This window comes from Mauremys mutica, chromosome 11 (genome assembly GCF_020497125.1).
Source record: "Mauremys mutica isolate MM-2020 ecotype Southern chromosome 11, ASM2049712v1, whole genome shotgun sequence".
Taxonomy (NCBI): Eukaryota; Metazoa; Chordata; order Testudines; family Geoemydidae; genus Mauremys; species Mauremys mutica.
The window spans coordinates 55,997,488-56,015,734 of NC_059082.1; the positions used below are offsets into that span (position 1 = coordinate 55,997,488).

Here is an 18,247-nt window from a genome sequence, read left to right on the forward strand (position 1 = left end):
TCAGGGGGCTGGAGTGGGGGCCTGGGAGGGTCAGGGAGCTGAGGGGATTGGAGCCGGGGGGGAGGGGGGGGGAGCTGAGGAGCTGGGTGGCAGGAGCAGGCCCAGGGTCACTGCAGGGCAGGGGCGGCTCCAGGCCCCAGCACACCAAGCGATTGCTTGGGGTGGCATGCCGTGGGGGGCGCTCTGCCGGTGGACCTCCTGCAGGCATCCCTGCGGAGGGTCCACTGGTCCCGCGGCTTCGGTGGAGCATCCGCAGGCACGCCTGCGGAAGGTCCACCGGAGCCACAGGACCAGCGACCGGCAGAGCACCCCCCACGGCCTGCCGCCGTGCTTGGGGCACCAAAATGGCTAGAGCTGCCCCTGCTGCAGGGAAATAAAGATGAGTGCAGCAAGGGGCTACATCGGGCACGGAGAGCTGCAGCTTCCTGGAGTGCAGGGAGAGCCAGGCTTAGAGGCAGTGACTTGAGGGGGGCTGTAAGGACCAAAGGTGCTAAGAGGTGGAGAGGCCTGCTGGAGAGCATGGTGGGGTGAAGGACAGGGAGTAGGGAGAGAAAAGAGAGAATGTTGACAGGGCAAGTAGAAGGTGAATGAAGCAAGGATGGGTTTGGAGGTTGTAGGGAGGGGAGATAAGGATCAGCATTTTCTTCCCATAAGGTTTGTGCTCTGTAGTTCCATTAGCATCAAGTCTCTTTGTCCTTCTCTTTTAGATGTTCTTCATCCTTAGTGTCCTGGAACCCTGAAACATGCCATTAAGTGGAGGCCTGTATGGTTGTGAAGACCCCGCCTACTGGAGGACTGTGTTTGATGTCTACTGGGATGTACTCAAAGCCAAAGGAGGCAGGCAGAAAAAACTTGCTGAGCTGGATAAATGGTAAACCCTTAAGCATTTAAGGTGGTTTCTTTTCTGCTGCATTATTCTCTCTAGGAGCACCACCTCATCATCTGTTGAGGAAGCATACAGCTATGAGTCCTATCCATAGCAGCCTCTTTCAGTGTGAAATCCCTGCCAACCGTTCTCCATCAGTAGCAGCTGGGTCTTCAATAGCATGAGCTTCCTCCCAGCCAGTCAGTACCAGCTGCAACTCCAGAAACATGAACATGTAGGTTCAAGAATATATTTTGACTCCTTGTCTGCCAACGGGTCTGTGTTTCAGGTATCAGGAGGAGCTGCCAGTTGCTATTGCAGGAAGGAGAGAAAAATATCTGACACAGGCTGAAGTGGTGAAACTGATGGAATGGAAACTTGCTGTAAGTAGCTTTCCCAAATGAATTGCCATATGTAACATCTCAGCCATATAATCAAAGTGTTTGTGAAGTGGCAGGGGGGTGGGGTCTAAGGCTACATTACAGCTTAAGTCGACATAAATTATGTTGCTCAAGTGTGTGAATTAGCCATCCCCTTGAATGACATAATTTATGCCAATTTAAGTGCCAGCGTGGAGAGTGCTGTGTCAGTGAGAAAGCTGCTACTGCTACTTGCAGGGGCTGGGGTAATTAGACTCATGATCCATAGAATGACTATATTAGAGAGCTTACAGTAGCACAGCTGCATCAGTGCTGCTGTAAACTCTAGTGTAGCCATAAGCTCAGAGCCTTGGGGTCTATAACATCATTTTCAATTGCTGGTGGTTTGGAGCTCTGCTGATTATATTGACTTTTTTTTAAAACCTGTGTGAAAGAGTTTAATGCTGCCAGCCTTAAGGCCTCTGTAGTTAGCATCTATTTAATACTGTTATTCATATTTTAAAGGTACTGCAGTCAAGGAAAACAATCCAGCCAACTATTCTGGTCTGTCTGAACCATGCTTGATGCACGACTGGGGGGAGGAGTAATAGTGTCTTTATGCTACCTTTGTGGCTCCTTAATTGGGGGTTATTGTCGCCCTCCCCTGCCCCCCAACGCAACTTATAGAAGCCTCAGGCTTGCTGTAAGTTGCAGTCAGCTGCCATAGCCCCAAGGGATTGTCCCAGGCGCAGTTAGGGATCTTGGGGCATATGGCTTTTCTGCCACATGCAGTTGCCCAGGTTATGTCCCTTAAACAGGATCCTACAATGAGATGGCAGAGCCACTATGCCAGGTAGCAGCCTCCCCACTTTCTGAGGCTGAGGATTTGGCTCTTTAGTTAAAAGTTATCCTCTGTTTGCATTCGTAACAACACATTAGAATGTCAGAGCAGGAATATTTTTAAATCCAAGATATGCTATTTGCATTTCACACAGCTTGGTAAGTTTCCTCTGACTAGCACCACAGAGTTGTGTGTGGGTTTCCACTACAATAGGGGAATTATTATTCAGTCACTTATTTATGAAACATTAATACTGTACACAACAACTCTTTACAAGCAATCAAATTATCATGGGCTGTTGACTCACAGGAAGAGGGTGGTTAGTCCAAGTGTAATGGACAGGGTGGAAAAGTCAAAGGGAGTATTTAGGAGAGAGGAGGAGTGTAGGGGACAAGGTGCGGGAAGATGTTGGAAACAAAGGTAAGAAACTAGTGGCATTGTAATGGAACAGGGGCTTGAAAATGTGGTCAGAGGAGCACATGTTTAGGCTTTGTCTACACTAGGAAAGAGGACAAGAAGATGAAGCCCCTGAAGTGATGTGAGGAGTTGGGGTGATGTGCTCAGAGTGTGCATGAGGAAGCTTTAAATCCCACCCTCCAGCAAAACAAAAATGTTACGGGAAATCTTGTGTTTCATAAAATCGTGCACACCCTAGGGTTTTAAAAACAACACCTTTCCCCCCCAAACAGAGCCTCAATTCTGAGCTTCAGCTCACTTGGCATTTTCCTTTTAGAATGTCACATAGCTTTTTCATTTTCTGGACCATGCTTGAGGATAAAGATCCCCACATGGGATGTTTTCTTTCCAATCACAAGACATCTCAACTTGGAGAATGCCAGGAAGGGCTCTCCCTCTGGATCACTAGTGGCCCACAGACCATAGCTTGGGAACCTCCACTAAAAAAAAAAATACCCCTGGAAGGACTCATACTTTTCCCATGTGTTGGAAAGGAACTCATGGCCCCACGGTATTGAATCCCTTATTATAAAGGCCACTTTTAATTGCTGGTGCCCGTAAAGTATAGACCAGAGGTAGGCAACCTATGGCACACTTGCCAAAGGCGGCACACAAGCTGATTTTCAGTGGCACTCACACTGCCTAGGTCTTGGCCACTGGTCCAGAGGGGCTCTGCATTTTAATTTAATTTTAAATGAAGCTTCTTAAACATTTTAAAAACCTTATTTACTTTACATACAACAATAATTTAGTTATATATTTATAGACTTATAGAAAGAGACCTTCTAAAAACGTTAAAATGTATTACTGGCACACGAAACCTTAATTAGAGTGAATAAATGAAGACTCGGCACACCACTTCTGAAAGGTTGCTGAGCCCTGGTATAGACTTTTTCCTGTAGCAATGAGCTGTACTCACTTGTAGAGAGAAGAAGCTGAGCTCCTCAGGTTGGGATATCCTTACCATGCTCTCTTCTCTCCTCCTATCTAGCGGGGAAAGTTTCGTCCTCGTCTGCAGCAGCTGGTGGCCACTAACTCCAGTGAAACGGTGGAGAGCTGTACAAGGAAAGCTTTCCAGCTCCTTCCAGACGTGACAGCTGCCATTACTGAGCTGAGCCAGCTAAAGGCTGTGGGACCAGCCACAGCTTCAGGTAAGAAGTTGTGGGAGGGAGGGGATAAATCCAAGAGGGCCAGGGCCTGGCTATACCATTAGGTAAGAAATGGGAAGATTACACAGTGCTGTGGAAAATCTGAACAAATAGCACCACCCAAATGGTGCTAGTTAGAGTGGGATCTGAAATGCTGATCTTTCCTGGATGATAAACACGTCTGGGAGACAGTATTGGCCCTGGAACTGAGCACTGGGGAAAAGAAAGGGGGAGCACCCACATCTGCAACCTGGTCTCAGTTTTTCCCAATCCAGCAAGTAGCCAAACTTGTTTCCAATGGCCAGTTCTTAGAGAGAAGACCTTTGCATATGCTTAGTGCTGTGGCTAGCAAAGGCAGCAAATCAAAGGCATCTGGGCTTGTACGCAATGGTGCCTGCATATGAAGTTGTGGCTAGATCTCTGGCTCAGTGTGTTTCCCCATGTGTTTCCCCAAAGCAGGGGCACATTCACATGTGGGGGGAATTAGAGACTAGCTCAAATTGCAAAATTGTAATCCTTATTTCAGTCCCCCTCTCCTCCCAAATGAAGACTGTTCAGACACCCAGGGTTTTGGTTAATCACATCTCTGCTGGAATACAGGTGCACATACATTTTTGGGTTCAGTTTCCATGATGTGTCCTGGAAGGTGGGATCAGGAGTCTGATTCCAGGTGTTCTGAGAGCCTGAACAAGGTGGGAGAAGCTGCATGTTTCTCCAAGACACAGGGCCGTCACTGTCATGTAGGCTGCCCCGTGTCTCCTCTTCCTGCTCTCAACCTCTTCCTTTTCTCTGCTCAGCACCTTCCACTCTTTCCACTTAGCAATTCTAGCTGCAGGAGCCCCAGACGCTGCGGCATTTATGGCAGATGAAGCAATGGAGTCCATCCCCGGCCTCACCCCAATTCAGTATACCCTCAAGCATTACATCCTCTACCTGGACAAGATCCAGCTCTGTGTCAAGAAACTAAACAAAGGTAAGGGTAGGTGGGGTCACTGCCCAGACCTCATATGGGGTAGGGGAAGGAGGATTGCATCTCTCTGCTTTAGTTAAGTGTTTATGGTCTGAATTTCAGAAATTATTTGAACTGCAATGAACCGTTTAGTGCTTACAGTAAGGTTGTCATTATGATACAAGAAAACAGTGGTTAGCACAAATGACTGGGAGTCAGGACCCTGGATTCTATTCTTGTCTCTGCCACTGATTGCATGGCCTTGGCTAAATTACATAGGCCCAGAGCCTCAAAGGCATTTAAGCACTTTAAGAGCCTAACTCCCAGTGATGGGAGTTAGGCTCTTAAATACCTTTGCTGATCTGGGCCCTAATTTCTCTGTGCTTCAGCTTCCCCCACCTGTAAAATGAAAGTAACATTTACTCACCTCTGCCCAGTGCATTGAGATCCTCAGATGAAAATTGCCAAAAGTACAACATTGTTGATATCTGGCATTTTTGCATCAAGTGATTAATTGAAAAGCAAATTAACAATTTCCTGGTTTCTTAGACCTGAACCTTGCAGTCACTGTAGAGCCATTCTCAGCAGCACCTGTATTGAAACAGCTGCTCTGCAAGATTTCCCTTATTAACCTTTCCTTGCCTTCTGTGCCCACCATGAATTTGGATTGCCTTTTCATTCTCCCTTTAATTTTTGCTTGAAGTTGTGGCCAGCTCCAGCTCCCTTCCCTGCTCCCCTGGTCTGTGTCTTCCTTCTGGGTTTCCAAAGGTCTCAGTGTGGCAATGATTTTGTCCACTAAGTTTGCCTGCCCTGCTGTACTGTAGAACCATAGCAGCAGTAGGGCAATTGTAGACCAGGAATGCAGAGATGTTCTCCTGCCCCAGCCTACGTGCACATCCACGAAACAGCAGCAGCTTTTGATCTTCCCCTCCCTCCTAGTCTGGTATGACTGACATTCTCCACTCAGAGGCTGAGAACTGGAATAGCAGGAGGGATGTTTGCAAGGCCAAAGTGAGGTGTATTGCCAAAGTTGTGTGGGAGCCCAGGAGAGATGCTGCAGATCTGGATCAATGTGCATTGCCAGAGCTGTGTGAAGAAAGTCTGTCTCAGGCTGATAGTACAGATTAGAATTTCACTTTACTGGGCCACATATCTTACCAAAAATTCATTTGGGAGATGAAGGAGAGACAGGGTAGGAATCAATCTACATCTGGTTCTTCTACTGATGCAGAGTTTAATTGCTCCCTTCTGATCTTTTCTAGTGGATACAGAGAAAGCATGGACTCCTCATCGTGTGGAGATGTGTCTCTGGGCCTGGGCTGTGGCACAGAAATTGTGTCCTTCACTGCTGCAGACTCTGAGCTCAGGGGGAGAGAAGGCAGATGATGAGGCGGATGAGGATGTTAGACCCACAAAAAAATGGAAAGCCAGGTGAAAACATCAGCCAGGAACCTAACAAGCATCACACAGTGTTTGCCTCCTGTTATCTGATGCACAGTTTGACTAAAATGCTAAAGCTGGACTCCTTGGGGAGTCATTCAGGGAATGGGTCAAATTGATCAGGTGTGGGAAGAAATAAAGGGGAGCTCTTCTGTTTGAATCACTCCCCCTTTGGAACCAAAGCTGATCTTTCAAAAGGAGCCCTCTGCTTGGTGTGTGCAGTGATTTTTACAATAATTCCTTAATAAACTTTTGATGGTTTTCATAGTACCACATAGTTGGGGTTTGCTTGGTTGCCAATAGGATAATGATGTGCCAACAGGAAGTGCCCTCTCTCATACTGTATCTGTTGTCCCATCTCACCTACCTCCTAAACATGAATGGATCTTCCAGGATGCCATCCTGGCCCCAGCTCTGGCTTCCTGGACCATTTACCTCCATCTCCAGTAATCCCATTGATTGAAGATTCCTCCAACTGGAATTGTATCATCAGAGTTCTTCCATCACAATAGCTGCATGTCATGATCATTAAAAGAACTGGTGATCTGCTCAGCCCTGTACATTAGTCAGAGATCATGAAAGTGTCTGCTCTGGAGAGCTTATGCTCTGTGTGACCGACAAAATGCATTGAGACATCCAGAGAGGAAGTCGCCATGGGTTTTATTTCCCCCTTCCTTCTATTCCTCTCCCTAGTCTATTCAATTTTTCCATGGGTACACCCTACAAAAGAAGGGTGTCTTTAGTAGGGACTTGAAAGGGGACTGGAGACCTGACAGATGGGGATCAGGAGAGCATTCCAGGCATAGGAGGCATCATAAAAGGAGGCAAAAAAGAAAGGAGTGGAAAAAGGAAATGGATTTGGCTAGCACTGTTGGTGTAATTGGCATGACTGCACATTCCAGGTGCTAAAGTGTATTGGCAGTGTACTGGAATAAAGATGCTACAGTTCAGGCCCTTGGTACATTGGCAAAGCTGTGGGGACTCCAGGATTGGAAGAGCCCAGAGGAAGGGGGGCGGTGCAGTGCAAGCGTGAGGGGTGGGGAAGGGAGTCCCCAAGACTAGGATATGAAGGGTTGCTGCTGCAGCTAAGGAGTGAGGTGCAATATCCGGTTTATGTGCATCTCCCCCTTCCTGGCACATCTGTGGATGACTCTTGGGGCAATCCATGTCTTGTACCCCATTCAAGTGGATGAAACAAAGATGAAGGTTGTATGTGGTCAAACAGCCTTTCAGTGGCTCAAGAGAGCATGAATACCAACCTCAGGGAAGCCTGTTAAGAACCAGGGCACAAACCCAAAATTGGTTGAGAGTTCTATTTAGATTTCACCACCAATCAAGTGTAAATTCATCATGCATTGTAACTACCTTGTCACAGAGAGTCCCCTTGGGTACTCCAATCTGTCAGCCAGGTAAGCCCACCTTTGTGATAGATGCTCCCTTACACCAAGGATCACAGCAATATTCAGGTTACTTCAAGTCCCAAAGGACAAGTCACTTACTCCCAGGTCAATTGCACTGTAGATCTCACACTAAAGACAAAGCTTGTAGCAAGTCCTATAATAAACTACCTAAATTTATATAGGAAACATAAATAAGAATTATTTACAAGTTTAAAGCAAATGAACATACACACACAAATAAGTTCCAATCTTACGTTTCAAAATGTAATAGATGCTTCTGTAATAAACAAGCTCTATATGCCCATTCGGGCTAACCCTGGCTAAGTACTGGGGTTCTCTTACTGATGCCTAGAAAACCTTGCCTTCAAAGTCCAAGCAGCATCAAGATAGAGTTCCTTCTTGTTAGGGGGGTTTCTTCCCACTCCTCCTTGCACTTTGAGGGGAACTCAGCTGATGGTGGGAATTCACTTGCATGATTCATCTTCATGGGGCAAGGAGGAGGGGGAGAAGAGAGCAGGCAACAGAGTCTTTTGTCCTCTACTGTTCCACAATAATTTGTTTGGTGTTGATGGGTCTTCTCTTTTGGGCAGGACATTTGGTTAGAGACCAGCATTTCACACTAGTTAATGTCTCACACCTGACTGGTGATTTACACAGAGGCACTCACAATGCAAACTTTCAAATATTATCTTACAATAAGTGACAGCTGTTATAAGGAGATTGTGAGCTGCTGCAGGCATCAAGCATTCCATAAAGTTTAAACACAGTCTTTGAAGTCTAATACCTATTTTAACAATACTAACATACAGGTGAGCCAGACTGATTCCAGCTATGTGTTTATAATGTTTAGTTGAGACATCAGGTGCCAGCTCATGCCAAGGTCCCTATCTCCCAGCATCCCATGTGCAACCTATTCCATCAGCTATTTGGTGTATCCTTTGGGTTACTAAATAATATCACTAAAGTTACAGCCCTTTATATTTTCAAATTACTACCAATATTAAATTCATTCTGGGATGGCCCTGTGTATTATGAGGTACTATGGACTTAGACTATGCAGTAAGGCACTGATGACTTGCATGTCTGAGCAGCATGGAATTTGGAGGCAGACTAGTAATTATTTTGTGATCTGCCATCACTGGCGCATCATTCAGCAGTTTTACTGGGTCGTTTAAAAACAAGTGTACAACAAATTGAAAATATCTGAGGGCTATTTGCATTGTAAGAGAAACACCCCAACCCATGGCTCTGCAGGAGCCTTCTTGGACTGTGTAGTTAGCCAGCTGGAACTAGATACTTGGTGTGACAGAACCCAGATAAAGCTGTTGAAGCCTCTTTGAGAGAGGAACAGAGGCTTGGAGAAGGAAGGTGCTACCATCTGTGCCTCTTAAGCTGCACAGGAACAGGGATCTACAGTTGCAGAGTTGAGAGCTGTGCCGTGGCAGCTCCTTGGATACACAGGCATGGAAAAGGCAGACAGTGGCAGGCAGAGAGGTGGAGCTGGAGTACTGTAGGAAAACAGGAATGCAACATCAATAGATTGGGGTGACATCTCAGTAAAAAGGGAAATCATGCAGCCCCTCACACAACTGCATGCCTGAATTATACGCAGGGCTCAGTTTAGCCTTCCTGGGATGCAGCTTAAGTTATTACTCTTTTAGAGATGGAAAAACTGAGGCACAGAAAGGTGAAGTGAGTTGTCCAAAGCAGCTGGGGTTAGAACACAGGATTTCCTATTACCTGAGCCTTGCTCAGTCTAGACAGTGCCTATACATTTCCCCTAAGATGTTTTTTGCTGCTGGAGCCCAAGTTACGGACACTGTGTAACCAAGGGACCTGTCTCCTGCTGCCAGAGGACAGCTGCTGCGTTAGCAGACTCTGCAGAATCCAAACTGCCTCACATCCAATAATGAATGAGTTTATTAGACAGTCAGCGACACTGGCTGACCTGCCCTGGAGTGGGAAGGGAATAGAGGTGAATGGGAAATAGTTATTTTGGATTTGGAGGGTCAAAGAGCAGAGTCAGGAACCAAAAGTCATCAAGAAAGCAAAGCTCAAGATAGAAAATAAGACTGTGTCCCCAGCCAAGCAGTGATGAGGCAGCCTTGAGGGCAACAGATAGCACTCAGTCCAGCTCCTTGTCAGCTCCCAGAGGCTAATGGCTGCAATGTGCATGGCATGGAATCCTTTGTATCTCTGGAGACGAAAGTGCCTTTCTGAGAAGTGCCTGGCATGCATGGCATGGTTCAGAAAACTTGCTGCAGTGATCAGGATTTGCTATCAATCAGGATCATTTCAGCTGCCTGGAGTTTTCTGCTCTAGCAATTTTCCTTTGGGCTTTTGCCCCTCCCACTTGTTTCCACATTTCCTTTTTTTCTGGCAGCTCAACTGGGTCTAGATTCCTTTCATTCAAGATGCAAAGTGACTGGCTGGATAGCTAGGAGGATCTTCTTGGCCCAGTGAGAGCCTGAGCTTCCTCCTTTTAAAGTCAATTGCTGCAAACCTTCCATTGACTTGGTGTTTAAAAATCAAAGTATAAAAGAGTATGGCTACATTATGGTGACTAAACCAGCATAGCTATGGTGCCATAGCTATGGATAACCCTGTAGTGTAGACACAGCCTACACTGGTGGAAGGGGTTTTCCTTTACTGTAGGAACACCTCCTCCCTGACTGATGGCTGCTAGGTTGACAGAAGAATGCTAGACAGACACCTTGCTATGTCTACACAGGGTTCATAGAATCATAGAATCTCAGGGTTGGAAGGGACCTCAGGAGGTCATCTAGTCCAACCCCCTGCTCAAAGCAGGACCAAACCCAACTAAATCATCCCAGCCAGGGCTTTGTCAAGCCTGACCTTAAAAACCTCTAAGGAAGAAGATTCCACTACCTCCCTAGGTAACCCATTCCAGTTCTTCACCACCCTACTAGTGAAAAAGTTTTTCCTAATATCCAACCTAAACCTCCCCCTCTGCAACTTGAGACCATTACTCCTTGTTCTGTCATCTTCTACCACTGAGAACAGTCTAGATCCATCCTCTTTGGAACCCCCTTTCAGGTAGTTGAAAGCAGCTATCAAATCCCCCCTCATTCTTCTCTTCTGCAGACTAAACAATCCCAGTTCCCTCAGCCTCTCCTCATAAGTCATGTGCTCCAGCCCCCTAATCATTTTTGTTGCCCTCCGATGGACTCTCTCCAATGTATCCACATCCTTCTTGTAGTGTGGGGCCCAAAACTGGACACAGTACTCCAAATGAGGCCTCACCAGTGCCGAGTAGAGGGGAATGATCACATCCCTTGATCTGCTGGAAATGCCCCTACTTATACAACCCAAAATTCCATTAGCCTTCTTGGCAACAAGGGCACACTGTTGACTCTCATTCAGCTTTTCATCCACCGTAACCCCTAGGTCCTTTTCTGCAGAACTGCTGCCCAGCCATTCGGTCCCTAGTCTGTAGCAGTGCATGGGATTCTTCCGTCCTAAGTGCAGGACTCTGCACTTGTCCTTGTTGAACCTCATCATATTTCTTTTGGCCCAATCCTCTAATTTGTCTAGGTCCCTCTGTATCCTAGCCCTACCCTCCAGCGTATCAACCACTCCTCCCAGTTTAGTGTCATCTGCAAACTTGCTAAGGGTGCAGTCCACACCATCCTCCAGATCGTTAATGAAGATATTGAATAAAACCGGCCCCAGCACCAACCCTTGGGGCACTCCACTTGATACCGGCTGCCAACTAGACATGGAACCATTGATCACTACCCGTTGAGCCCGACCATCTAGCCAGTTTTCTATCCACCTTACCATCCATTCATCCAGCCCATACTTCTTTAACTTGCTGGCAAGAATACTGTGGGAGACTATCAAAAGCTTTGCTAAAGTCCAGAAATAGCACATCCACTGCTTTCCCCTCATCCACAGAGCCGGTTATCTCGTCATAGAAGGCAATTAGGTTAGTCAGGCATGACTTGCCCTTGGTGAATCCATGCTGACTGTTCCTGATCACTTTCCCCTCCTTTAAGTGGTTCAGGATTGATTCCTTGAGGACCTGTTCCATGATTTTTCCAGGGACTGAGGTGAGACTGACTGGCCTGTAGTTCCCTGGATCTTCCTTCTTCCCTTTTTTAAAGATGGGCACTACATTAGCTTTTTTCCAGTCATCCGGGACCTCCCCCGATCGCCATGATTTTTCAAAGATAATGGCCAATGGCTCTGCAATCTCACCGGCCAACTCCTTTAGCACCCTCGGATGCAGCGCATCCGGCCCCATGGACTTGTGCTCGTCCAGCTTTCCTAAATAGCCCCGAACTACCGGTACTTCTTTCTCCACAGAGAGCTGGTCACCTCCTCCCCATACCGTGCTGCAGAGTGCAGCTGTCTGGGAGCTGACCTTGTCTGTGAAGACAGAGGCAAAAAAAGCATTGAGTACACTAGCTTTCTCCACATCCTCTGTCACTAGGTTCCCTCCCTCATTCAGCAAGGGGCCCACACTTTCCTTGACTTTCTTCCTGTTGCTAACATACCTAAAGAAACCCTTCTTGTTACTCCTAACATCTCCGGCTAGCTGCAACTCCAAGTGTGATTTGGCCTTCCTGATTTCACACCTGCATGCCTGAACAATACTTTTATACTCCTCCCTGGTTATTTGTCCAATCTTCCACTTCTTGTAAGCTGTTCTTTTGTGTTTAAGACGAGCAAGGATTTCACTGTTAAGCCAAGCTGGTCACCTGCCATATTTACTTTTCTTCCTACACATCGGGATGGTTTGTTCCTGCAACCTCAATAAGGTTTCTTTGAAATACAGCTAGCTTTCCTCAACTCCTTTCCCCGTCATGTTATTCTCCCAGGGGACCTTGCCCATCAGTTCCCTGAGGGAGTCGAAGTCTGCTTTTCTGAAGTCCAGGGTCTCTGTTCTACTGCTTTCCTTTTTTCCTTGTGTCAGGATCCTGAACTCGACCATCGCATGGTCACTGCCTCCCAGGTTCCCATCCACTATTGCTTCCTCTACTATTTCTTCCCTGTTTGTGAGCAGCAGGTCAAGAAGAGCTTTTCCCCTAGTTGGTTCCTCCAGCACTTGCACCAGGAAATTGTCCCCTACACTTTCCAGAAACTTCCTGGATTGTCTGTGCACTGCTGTATTGCTCTCCCAGCAGATATTGGGGTGATTAAAGTCACCCATGAGAACCAGGGCCTATGATCTAGCAACTTCTGTTAGTTGCTGGAAGAAAGCCTCGTCCACCTCATCCCCCTGGTCCGGTGGTCTGTAGCAGACTCCCACCACGACATTACCCTTGTTGTTCATACTTCTAAATTTAATCCAGAGACACTCAGGTTTTTCTGCAGTTTCATACTGGAGCTCTGAGCAGTCATACTGCTCTCTTACGTACAATGCAACTCCCCCACCTTTTCTGCCCTGCCTATCCTTCCTGAACAGTTTATATCCATCCATGACAGTATTCCAATCATGTGAGTTATCCCACCAAGTCTCTGTTATTCCAATTACATCATAATTCCCTGACTGTGCCAGGACTTCTAGTTCTCCCTGCTTGTTCCCCAGGCTTCTTGCATTTGTGTATAGGCACTTAAGATAACTCGCTGATTGTCCCGCTTGCTCGGTCTGAGACAGGAGTCCTCCCCTCTTGCAGTCTCCTGCTTGTGCTTCCTCCCGGTATCCCACTTCCCCACTTACCTCGGGGCTTTGGTCTCCTTCCCCCGGTGAACCTAGTTTAAAGCCCTCCTCACTAGGTTAGCCAGCCTGCTTGCAAAGATGCTCTTCCCTCTCTTCGTGAGGTGGAGCCCATCTCTGCCTAGCAATCCTTCTTCTTGGAAGACCATCCCATTGTCAAAGAATCCAAAGTTGGCATATCGACATCATTCCGACCTGTGGATTTTTCACACCCGTGAGCGTTGCTTACAGATTTATTTAACCCGTTCCTAGACAAATTGCTCACACTGTGTCAGAGGTTTTTCTTTGTGATTAAAAGCTCCTCTGAGATATATGATCTTATCTAGATTGAAAATACCTTCCAATGGGCACTGTTTAGATGGATTTTCACGCGTGTGAAGATTCCAATTCGCTAAATACCTGCTGGTTTTAGGACCATAGTGTACGTACATGTAATATGCTGGGGTACCCTTAGGGGGTGAGGTGGAATATTTAGACAGTCCCTTACCCATTTTCCACTCACACAGGAGAGACTCACAAGGAAAGGGGAGGAAAGATGGGTTCACACACTCCTAGACCCAGGCAGCTTCCTCGCCGGACTATGCCAGGCTGAGTCAGCCCACCGTGGGTCGGATCTCCTAAAGATCCACTAGTTACCAGGCTAGCCCGGTAACAGCCACTCACACTGGTGTACACACACACACACACACCAAGGCCTCTTTTTCTTCCTTTTTCCTTTTTTTTTTTTTAAACCCTTTTTTAACCTTTATATCTCTTTTTAAAAAAATTTTTCTCTCTTTTTTTTTTTTTTTTTTTTAAAACCACGATGCATCTTTACCTGGTCCGGACCAATACCATGAGGCGGTATGACAACCCCTCTTGAGGCGGTAAAAACCCCTCAGCACCGGTGCATTCTAATGCATTACCTATGCATTACCTTATGCATTTACCTTGGCCAACTCAGCAGTTCCCAGTACTGCTATAAACTAACCTTATTGGGGCCTCTCCCCAATACCACTTTGCATCTGATCCTGCTGCACAGTCAATAAGTTCAGATGGCGTGAGCCCAACAGAGAGACAGACGTCCTCAGGGACAGTCCTCCTCCGAGCCATGGACGAGATGAGAAATTAGGCCAACTAGAAAAGGCCACTAGCCTTATTCTTAAAACTGTAACTCAAGATCATTAAGATTTCTTCAAAACCTTGTTAATTATTTACTGGCTTCCACATAGGTATGTACCTATATTTTTAAGTGAAGACCAGGAATAAGCGATGGTCAAAGACCTCTAGGTCTGTTGTATAGAACATAGACAGGGACTCGGAGTCCTCAGCACAAGGGGGCCAAGTGCAGCCTGACATGAATGTGTGCATCTCCCATAAGCCTTCAGGCCAGTTGTTCAATAATTGGGTACGAGCCAGTGCTAACAGGTAATTTACATCAACTGGTATCTCACATCTGAATTTGGCCCACTGAGCCTGAGTGTATGAGAGTGGTAGGCCTGGTCTACGCTTAAAAATTAGATTGACCTAAGTATGTCACTCAAGACTGAAAAATTTCACACCTTGGCCATCATCGTTAGGTCGATCTAGCCATGGTGTAGCCATGGCTAGGTCAACATAGGAATTCTTCCGTTGACCTAGCTACCACCTCTTGTCGAGATGGATTAACTACCTCAATGGAAAAAACCTGTCCGTCGATGTATGAAGGGTCTACACTATAGCACTATAATTGCAACACTGCAGTGCTGCTGTGCCACTATACAGGCTGTAGTGTAAGCATGCCCTTAAGTTACTCACTAGAGTATGCCTACATTACAGTCACACAGCTGCAGCCCAGCAGCTATGCCGCTGTTGTGTAGATGCTTCCTGCATAGATGAGTTTTTCTGTTGGTGTAGGTAATCCACTTCTCCCAGAGGCTGTGGCTAGGTCTGTGGAAGAGTTCTTCCGTTGACCTGGCTGCCACTACACCAGAGTTTAGGTCGACCTAACTATGTTGCATGAAATTTTTCACAGCCCTGAGCAATGTAGCTAGGTCAATCTAAGTTTAAGGGGACAGAGATGCATGGTGGAAGAAAAGCAACTGGGGGCGGGAGGGAGAGAAAATAAGGTGGTGTAGGTTAAAGATAATTTACACTTTCTCATGACTCCTCAGACAATAATTCATACTGACAGACTGCCGTACACATAAGTAAGTGGGTCTAAGGAAGTTCTTTTCCATCTTTCACATTTTCTCTGCATTTGGCTCAAGTGTATCCAAAAATGCAATGACCCAGGTCTAGCCATCAAAGTTTTATAGTAAAACCTGTTGTGCTAGCGACCTACAGATACTCATTTGGTGAATTACCGTAGAAAGGTTTCAGCACTGTTTATGACTTCCTGTCCTTGTCTATCTGTATCCTTGTTATCTGTCTCTAACTCATCCACAAAGCCAGTGCTAAAGAGATGTCTATGGTAGGAATTTAAGGCTAGATTGCACAATCTTTACTTACACTGGCCTAATGTAACTATTTGTTTAAGTGTTCACCAACATGAGTAAGGGTTACACAATCTCACCTTTGATATTTGGCAACCATTTCCCCACAGATTCCCACTGATTTTTAAAGGTAAGATCTTTTGCAGGGGAGCTCAGAAACACCTAAGAGATCGATCTTCAGATGGTATAAATTGAAGATATCTAACTAATGGCAGTTATTCCTTTGCACCACAGCAGAAGAATCCCAATCTATGGGGTTTAGGATCTCCAGGAGGTCCTGATACAATAGGTCTCTGAACTGGTGATCCTAATAAAAGTCTTAGCAAGTCAATAGAGCGTTTACACCAGCTGAGGATCTGCCCTATCAAATGTCAGAGTGAGCATTCTCCAATTTCTGATCGGCAAAATCAAATTGGGATCCTCTTACTCAGAATAATAAATGGCCGCATGCGAACTCATACCAAAAACAAAAAGAGGTGAATTCAAGCCAATTCTGTTATTTCGATGCAAGTTTGTGTTTGGATGAGGCCAGAGATGTGGACTGAAACAACAAGGGGGGCTGATTCCTAAAATGAAGAGCCTTTTCTCTGAAGTGTTTTAGCCAAACAGATGTTCAAACAATTCAGCACTGCCAACTCTCAGGATAGTTGGAGTTTTTTCTCTAAGCCTCAGCTTCTGACGATTGCATGAGAATGTTGGCTTTCATTTGAACAAAAAACAAAACACACTTCTAGCCTTCCTGGTATGGTTTCAGAGGAAAAAACCCTCTGAAATACAAACCCTCATGGCTCAGATAGCAAAAGATGAACACAATGAACCCAACATGTATTATTTTTGAAGTCTCAGCTATGTTAAACCAGTCAGGATCTTTGATTGCTTGGGCTCAGCAAGTTTACCAACATTAATGCCTAACATCAGGCACCTCCTGAAAAGTGCCCTGATTTTCAGAGCTGCTGAGCAGCTGCAAAGTCCAGTGAAGTCAATGGGAATGGCAGGTGCACTAAACAGGATCTCATTTAGGTGCCTAAATGCACATTAAGAGGGCAAAAAGGGCCACGGTGCCATTAAAAATCTCATGCACACAGCACCTAACTTTGAAAATTTTGACTAGAGAGGTAAACAGCCTGAATAAAAGTCACTTCCCTTCTCAGTCAGGTTTGACTTTCTTTCATTTCTCAAGTATAAACCTACTAGTTCCCCAGTCATCCATATAATCTCCTTTCCCCTGGAGGACTAAGATCTAATGCAAAAAAATAAGGCTTGAAAAACAAGACGCTCTCCAGTCAACTTCCCTCACTCTTCTCAGAGAGCTGGAGTGCTCTGCCACTACCATCTTTGAGATCTTCTTTATATATCGAAAAAATGAGGGCAAGAAACATACCCGTCCCTTTGCACTTTGCAAGTCACCTTTGGAGGCCATATGAAAATGAACTAACTTTAAAGAGCTGAGCATCACTGCTTTTATACTCCTCCCCCACCCCGCTCATGTTTGTGGATCTCTGTTTATTTCCCCACTGTGGGGTAGGACTTAACATTTATTAATAGTGACTATCCCCTCCTTGCCTGAGGCCTCTGCTGCTCTAGTCTTTCCAGGTCACTTGGCAGGTTGTTTCTGTCCTGTGTGTTGGCCATGATGAGAATCTGCTGAAGGCCACACAGATTGGAAGAAAAGGAGAGTGAAAAATCTTTGCCTGACTTTTGGGGAGTTGGGAACCACAGGATCATCTGCTCCTGAAGGATCAACTAACCAGACACTGGTGGAGCGATACGCCTGGCAAATCAAAGGCACTCCTGAAGTTACATCTACACTAGTCTGTTTTCTGAAATGTGTCCCACTCTAGCCAACAGTAGTGCACTTCCACTAGTGATAGAAATGGTGGGACTCCAGGCACTCCCCACTGTGCTAGACACCCCATCATCCAACCCTGCTTGGAGATGAGCATGAGACAGTCTGAGCTTTGAGTGGCCAATACAGATTGTAATTATTATAGAATGATGACATATTTAAGCTTTTGTCTAGGAGATATCTGAGAAAGCAGCCACTGAGCAAAGAAATAATTGACAGAGATGAGGCTGCTATTAATAGGCCTTGGTTTTTAAAGAACGGAGAGGAGATGTTTATTCATAACTAGGACACCAGGGAGTGGCTATCTTTTGGGAAAACGCCAAGCAACACATAGGAAACACACTTGAGAAATTCTTATTAAGTCCTTGTAGAAGATCAAAAAAAACCTTTTGGATGCTGATATGTCAATTTACAAGCACAAACACTAACCGGGGAGCAGTTCCCTCAGTTTGGGGGGGAATCAGAAACCATTAATCACGTTGTAATTAACTGAGGGTATTAGAGGCACAGTGCATGCCAATCAAGATATCCAACCCTTAAATCACAAAGGCTCTGAGATCTATTGAACTGACACAAGTCAAAGGAGATACCTACTGAACCTGTGGAAGGAAGAGATGTGAATTGATTGGCTCACTCAGTCCATCACTGAGATGTGAGACTTCTGCTGTAATTAAAATACTCCTCTCAGGTGAGGGGAGGGGCCTTGTTTTCCTTGTCAGCTTTGCTCACATAGGCTGATTGTAGCTCTGTTGGGTTTTAGAAGCATATGCCACCAGGCAATCATCTTGCAGAACAACCCCCAACCCA

At 45.9% G+C, this 18,247-nt stretch overlaps 2 protein-coding genes across 2 annotated transcripts in view; one reads left to right on the plus strand and one right to left on the minus strand.

Moving 5' to 3' along the window:
* Positions 1-18,247, minus strand: part of STUB1 (STIP1 homology and U-box containing protein 1) — a 31,131-nt gene that overhangs the window by 11,529 nt on the left and 1,355 nt on the right. The window lies entirely within an intron of this gene.
* LOC123344137 lies at positions 327-6,328 on the plus strand. The gene is made up of 5 exons (XM_044979955.1): positions 327-871; positions 1,155-1,248; positions 3,513-3,672; positions 4,490-4,642; positions 5,881-6,328. The coding sequence occupies exons 1-5, from the start codon at positions 744-746 to the stop codon at positions 6,051-6,053; spliced, it is 708 nt and encodes a 235-aa protein (XP_044835890.1). The 5' UTR covers positions 327-743; the 3' UTR covers positions 6,054-6,328.